Source organism: Periplaneta americana, chromosome 3 (assembly GCF_040183065.1).
Source record: "Periplaneta americana isolate PAMFEO1 chromosome 3, P.americana_PAMFEO1_priV1, whole genome shotgun sequence".
In the NCBI taxonomy this organism is placed as follows: domain Eukaryota; kingdom Metazoa; phylum Arthropoda; class Insecta; order Blattodea; family Blattidae; genus Periplaneta; species Periplaneta americana.
In genome coordinates this window covers 35,342,874-35,350,424 of record NC_091119.1, presented here as the reverse complement: position 1 = coordinate 35,350,424, position 7,551 = coordinate 35,342,874, and the positions used below count along the sequence as shown (strand labels likewise).

Sequence of the window (7,551 nt, the reverse complement as noted above, 5' to 3'; positions counted from 1 at the left end):
TTATGTAACAGACTTTGTTTTTTTCAAATAAATATATATTTTTTTAATTATTACAACAAAACGGTCGTTATTTCCTGGATCCCCCTCGTATATATATTTTTACAGTAGAAAAAAATAAAACAAATGAATCTGTGTAGGATTGTCATACATCCTGAAGTAAAAATCCGCCACTCATAATAGCATTCGGACCTACCTCCAATCTAATGGTTAGCATTGTAACCAATCGAAAATATTTTGATGTAATCACTGTAATTTCTTTGAAGAGTAAATGTTACTGGACAATTTTTCAGGGACTGTGAAGTAAATATTTTAATCAATAAACAGAATGTAGCAGAGGAACATTGAAGTGGGGAAAGGAAGCTTAAAGTCAGGCCTTAAGACATAATGTATTTTTTTCTTAATTACATAAGAATATACAACAAGCATAATAATTAAAGAGTCAATACATTGCATCATCTATTCTTATTAGTCTTTTTCTTCTTTTGACCAAATACTTTTCCATTATTCTTCTGACCAATTTTCCTTTGACCAAACACCTTTCCGGCCCCAGCCTTTTTACTGTTCAGCTTGTCCATCTTCTGCTTAAAATTGGCACTGAAATCAAGTAATTACAACAATGTAACATCCATATAAGAGCACAATAGAAAACAGATTATGCACAATGAAACTCTTATCAGATATAAAATGTTAACTAAACAATATCTGCAGATGAGATATGAGTAACATTTTTGGACTTGCTATATCGGGAATATTAAATGAAATACCAACAAAATAAATGGATTACAGTACACCAGATACAGATCATTCGTTATCTCAAGAAACCAAATGCAAGCATGTGCCATAGCTCATAGTAAGAACCTTATGATGGTCAGGTGGATGCATATGTTAGGTACCGTTTTATTAAATTCATGTTCAATTTTTTAAAATTCTGTCATTAAAAGGACGTAAACAAATCACAAATCATGATTACAAATCGAACTTTAAAACACTTGCAGAGTTTTCACCAGCGAGAAAATTAAAAAAATGATAACATGGATTCAAATGGACGTCCACACACTGGAAGAGATTCCTGTTCGAGGCAAAAACCTCGCGCGAGTTTCTCACTGGAATCAGTAGCTCAGCGAATTTTCTTGACACATTTATCAAAGATGTTTGACATTTATACTCTTTATGACGATTGAATGTAGAAAAAGATATCACAGGTGGCGATGAATTGTATTGTTTTTATTAAATTTGAAAATGAGGAAAGATGGCTGATAATTGCAGTCAGAAACTTATCGAACTTGTACGATGTCAGCTGTAGGCCTATTATATGATACACGGGATGAAAACTATAAAAACACGAAACTTAAAGAAGAAATCTGGAGACAAATATCAGATTATCTGAAAATAAATAGGGCTATATTCTATTTTGATGAGATTTAATAGTATTAATAAACATTTGAAATAATGTATCTATATGTCTTAACAGTTTACATAATTTTAATCTGAATATAGCAAAGAATCCTCTATCATATCATGAATGGCAAAAAACTGTGGTCCATTCAACCTGAAATAATGCCTAAACGTATCATCATTCAAATCGAAACCTGTGTCCAAAACTCGCCCTGTGATTTTCAGACATTTCTGGCTTTAATTTTAGGCCTACTTTTTCTTTTCATGAACAAAATATGTTCATGTAACTCCATTTCCTCATCATCTGAATACTCAGATTCAACATAGCGTTCATACGTAATTTGTAAAGTACGACAATATGCTTGAAATAGCCTATGAATTTCCCGTGAAGGGCTATGGCCTCCTAAAAAGGGGGGCTCTTTAGAGATCATGCGGTGAGCTAATCCGCATGACGGTAGGTTCTGTTCTATATAGGTTTTGTTCATCGTTCGTGTGTATATTTAAGTGCGACAATATACGTAAATACATAACCTATAATATTTCCCCCAATGAGTCATTACTATAATCAGAAAAATGCTTTCTGCATGAAGGCAGTGCATAGATGATTATAGCGAGGTGTGATCTGTGATGGTGAGAACTCGTCAAGTGTGTGGAGGAAGGCTCTTCGCCTCTTTCTCGCAACATATTTCTCGCTAGCGGAAACTCTTCAAGTGTGTTACGGGCCTAAAACTGATGGAAAATATGATGTCTGGTTCCTCACCAAAACATTACTTATCACAGATTTGAAGCGTGTTCAGCAGATACTAAGTTAATGATTAGTAATCGATGTGTTCTGCTGAATGCGGCCATTGTTCATTGTTTGTACCATAATTATTTAATTATTGCGAGCAAAGACTTGAGTATGGAACAATGTATATATACAGGGTGGAAGTGAAATAACCCTACACATTGAAAGGGATGATAGGGTACACTGAAATGAATGAAAATCTATATTACGTTTTGTGATTAGAAAATTACGTTGGAAGTTTTTTGCAGACGATTTAGCTCTGGTGGCGTCCTTAGAAGATGAATTATAACGTTCAATTTTTAATTTTAACAAAATTGAAAATAAATATGATATGAAAATCAATAAAGAAAAAACTAAAATATGGCCTTCTGCGGAAAATACCCTGTGCCTAGCAAAATATGTTTACTTACTTATTTACTGGCTTTTAAGGAACCCGGAGGTTCATTGCCGCCCTCACATAAGCCCGCCATTGGTCCCTATCCTGAGCAAAATTAATCCATTCTCTATCATCATATCCCACCTCCCTCAAATCCATTTTAATATCTTCCCATCTATGTCTCGGCCTCCCTAAAGGTCTTTTTCCCTCTGGTCTCCCAACTAACACTCTATATGCATTTCTGGATTCGCCCACACGTGCTACATGCCCTGCCCATCTCAAACGTCTGGATTTAATGTTCCTAATTATGTCACGTGAAGAATACAATGCGTGCAGTTCTGTGTTGTGTAACTTTCTCCATTCTCCTGTAACTTCATCCCTCTTAGCCCAAATATTTTCCTAAGCACCTTATTCTCAAACACCCTTAATCTCTGTTCCTCTCTCAAAGTGAGAGTCCAAGTTTCACAACCATATAGAACAACCGGTAATATAACTGTTTTATAAATTCTAACTTTCAGATTTTTCGACAGCAGACTGGATGATAAAAGTTTCTCAACCGAATAATAACAGGCATTTCCCATATTTATTCTGTGTTTAATTTCCTCCTGAATATCATTTATATTTGTTACTGTTGCTCCCAGATATTTGGACGTCTCCACCTCTTCAAAAGATAAATTTCCAAGTTTTATATTTCCATTTCGTACAATATTCTCGTCACGAGACATAATCATATACTTTGTCTTTTTAGGGATTTACTTCCAAACCTATCTCTTTACTTACTTCCAGTAAAATTCCCGTGTTTTCCCTAATCGTCTGTGGATTTTCTCCTAACATATTCACGTCATCCGCATACACAAGCAGCTGATGTAACCCGTTCAATTCCAAACCCTCTCTGTTATCCTGGACTTTCCTAATGGCATACTCTAGAGCAAAGTTAAAAAGTAAGGGTGATAGTACATCTCCTTGCTTTAGCCCACAGTGAATTGGAAACGCATCTGACAGAAACTGACCTATACGAACTCTGCTGTACGTTTCACTGAGACACATTTTAACTAATCAAACTAGTTTCTTGGGAATACCAAATTCAATAAGAATATCATATAAAACTTCTCTCTTAACCGAGTCATATCCTTTTTTAAATCTATGAATAACTGATGCACTGTACCCTTATACTCCCATTTTTTCTCCATTATCTGTCGAATACAAAATATCTGGTCAATAGTTGATCTATTACGCCTAAAACCACATTGATGATCCCCAATAATTTCATCTACATATGGAGTTAATCTTCTCAAAAGAATATTGGACAAAATTTTGTACGATGTCAACAAAAGTAATATTCCTCGAAAGTTACTACAGTTAGTCTTGTCCCCCTTCTTAAAGATAGGTACGATAATGGACTTTTTCCATTGTTCTGGTACAATTTCCTTTTCCCAAATAGCAAGTACAAGCTTATAAATTTAGTTAGATAATGCGCTTCCACCCTCTTGTATTAATTCTGCTGGAATTTGATCGATACCTGGAGACTTATAATTTTTCAGATTTTCTATCGCAATTTCGACTTCAGAAAGTGTGGGTTCGGGTATAAATGGCTCAGGAGTTTGTACTTCAATTTCATCCCGATCATTTCTATTTGGCCTATGTATATTTAGTAGTTGTCCAAAATAATTTTTCCATCTATTCAGGATTGAATTAGCGTCTGCAAGCAAGTCACCATTCTCATCCTTGATCACGTTTACCCTTGCCTGATATAAATCTCTAATGTTTTTATTTTTACTGTGTTTGGATTCAGAAATATTAGAAAGAGTAAATTATTTTACATATCTTGGATACACATTATCTTTTTTCGATGAAGTAGACATTTCACAGAAAATTTCTGAATACACTAAAACATGGGAATAATTAACAACATTATGAAACCTTCCCTAGTACGAAGGCATACTAGAATTTAATTCATCTATACAAGACCTTGGCGAGACCTGTACTTTGTTACGGCAGTGAGGCATGGACATTGAGGAAGAAAGACGAAAGCAGAATAACAGCCAATGAAATGAAATTTATGAGATATACAGCGGGATATTCGAAATGGGATCACAAACGCAATGAAGATGTAATGGAAGAATTACAACTAGAACCTGTAATTAATCACGTGAAACATTATAGGAACAACTGGATAAATCATCTGCATCACATGCATAGAGATAGAATCCCAAAAGTCATGCTCCACTATCGTCCAAACGGGAAGAGATCTCTCGGTTGTCCAAAGAAGCGCTGGATTGAAAATTCAACTGTGAGAGCATAACAGGCCATATGGCCTAATACTTGAAGGGGAAAAGAAGAAGAAATTGGAAGTTTCAGCAGTCTGGTAACATCGCTGCTAACACACTGCTCTTCCTTCTCGTAGTATAGATGTAAGAGGTTAACGAACTAAGGTCTGTCTCCTTACCTTCCACTTCTCTCTCTGACTACAATGTTGCAATCTGTTCACATTGTTTAGTGGCTTGAAATGAGTCGTTTTTAAATTAAATTTACACGAGAACCGTCCATGCTTTTGAAATACACCAGAGGAATAAATTATTCTTTATTAGATTTTCTATCGCTATGGACAAAAATCACGATCCTACTCGCAATAGTTACCGAATAAGAGGGTGTTAAACATTTGAGAAAAAACATTTTTTTCTGAGAAAACTATGAATTTTCCACCAATATGGTATTATACTCGTGGTATTCGCTCTGAAAATTTGCAGGGTTATTTCACTCCCACACTGTATACTTTACTTTGACACTGAATTTGAGGTTTGCTGGTTTAAACTTAGGTGACGGGAATAGATTTTTATAACCCCGTCTCTGAATGAGACAGCTCCAAACAAAATTTACCGGACATTATTTGCTTACATTAAAATTCAATACTGAAAGTAGCACAATGAACCTGTATGAGTGGTCTGAATATTCGTACATGTGTTTTTTCTACAATCTTCCTGTAACACATCCATCAGTGCACTTAAAAATATATTTGGAGATGGGTTGACACAGTAAAATAAATACATACTCATATCTCATTCTCTTGGCTCCTTTCTTGCTCACATCCGTTAAGTCTTGAGTGAAAGATGATTTCTTCCTCTTCAGGGACTCTGTTCAAAACATAAAATAATAACTTTAATATTATGATACAGTTCTTACACTAAGCAGACTTAATAATTGAACTGTGTTATAAATAAAGTTCGATTTTTTGTTTGTACAATGTGAAACTTATGAGTCCAATTTCCTTTTCCCATATAGCAAGTACAAGCTTATATGAGGATGACTATGACTATTTATTATGGACGCAAAGAGTAATTTGTGTGGGAATGACAAAGAACAGAGCTTACCTGACTTTCCTGGTCTCATGGCTGTATCATCATACACTGCTTTGATCTTACGAGGTCTCTCGTGCTTCTTTGCAAGTCGAGCTTTAAGCGCTATCACTTTATCAATCTCTGCCTTTGCTCTCTCTTCAGGCGTGTCTTTATTTCTTCTCCCTCTTTTACCACGTTTCGCTTGTTTTTTTTCTCCTATACTACTATCTTCAATTTTCTTCTTTTTGTTATTATTATCTGGTTCTGATAACTGCAACTTTTCTGTAAAAGTTCAATAAATAAAAGAGCATAAGAGAAGCAATATACATACAGTTATGTTAATACCCAAGCATTCTTCTAATATGCAAACAAAATAATCAATTCTTTCAGACACATATGTTTGTTGGTTTACAATGGCGAGCACTTAACAATTAAGTCACTGTGCTCAACTTAACAGTAATTAATACTCGTTTTCAACTTGCACATCAACCATTATAATACATGCTGTGGATACCATTCATTGCACATAAAAGGTAGACTCTCAAACTGTTTTGTTATTTAACGACACTGTATTAACTGTGAGGTTTCTAGCACCTGTGGAATTGGTGACAAGCAAGATGAGACAAGGATTAGCCTTAAGATTATCCCATATTCACCTTACAGCTAGATAAACCTAGGGAAAAGCTCAACCAGGTAGTCCAACCATGATTCAAACCCATGTATGAGCACCACCTCAGATCATGAAACAGGTGGCTCAGAATGTTGTCAACAGTGAAGATACACACAAATTATGAAGAATGAGGCAAACAAATGAAGATTTATATAACTCATTTTTGTATTTTTCAGAATATAGACCCTAAGTTTTTTATTGTCAATGTCATTTTTATTACCATCTTTGTGGTAAAATTGATTTGTTAAAAGTATTAAATCCAAAAAGATTTTAAAGTGGAAAAATGTGGTATCAGACAGGAGTGACTCATCTTGTCTGTAAGGTACTTCAAAAGCCAACTGATAATATTACTGATGTTCGATTTCTAACAGTTTTAAACATTTACTTTTATAGAAATAGACATTCAATGTTACCTTTCTTTTTACTAAAATCAATTTAAAGATTTATGTTCTTACAAAGCTTTCTGCCTTTACATATTTTGATGAGGTTTATGAGGTATTACAATAGTTTCTTGCCTGCAAGATGGCATTGTTGTCAAACTGAACTATGGGCAGAAAATGTTGAACTGTTTGTCAGAAAAAACAAATTTAAAAATAAAAACTTTGAATGAATCTAATAATTAGAGTCCCGTGAAAATGGTTTATTCTTAAGGAAAATACGTTTTAAAATTTCAAGATTTCGCTGATATTGGCTATTTTGTGGTGTTATTTAAAAATTGTATATAGTATATGCAAGTTTTATAATCCTGGCTTAAGATATTTAATATGATAAGACTAATATAGGCAGCATTTTTTCTGCATCAATTTTAAGTTTTTACACAAGGCTGCATTATTTGTTAACAAAATGGAGGAACGAAACATGCCATCAGAAAAATAAAAAAGAAAGAAAAATTATGAAAGTATTACTTAAAAATATGTTATTGTTAAGATTAGACGAATAAAACAACTATTGTTGGAATCTGTTAAAAAATTTGAATTACGTTTTTTTC

At 34.1% G+C, this 7,551-nt stretch overlaps 1 protein-coding gene across 1 annotated transcript in view; it reads right to left on the bottom strand.

Moving 5' to 3' along the window:
* Nucleotides 1-367: 367 nt before the first annotated feature.
* IntS8 (integrator complex subunit 8) overlaps nucleotides 368-7,551 on the bottom strand; it is a 72,099-nt gene continuing 64,915 nt past the window's right edge. The window contains exons 29-31 of the mRNA XM_069822605.1: nucleotides 5,927-6,175; nucleotides 5,608-5,689; nucleotides 368-594 (exon numbers count right to left, since the gene is read on the bottom strand). Of these exons, the coding sequence (XP_069678706.1) occupies nucleotides 453-594; nucleotides 5,608-5,689; nucleotides 5,927-6,175 (473 nt within the window). The 3' untranslated portion in view covers nucleotides 368-452. The remainder of the gene's footprint in view (nucleotides 595-5,607; nucleotides 5,690-5,926; nucleotides 6,176-7,551) is intronic.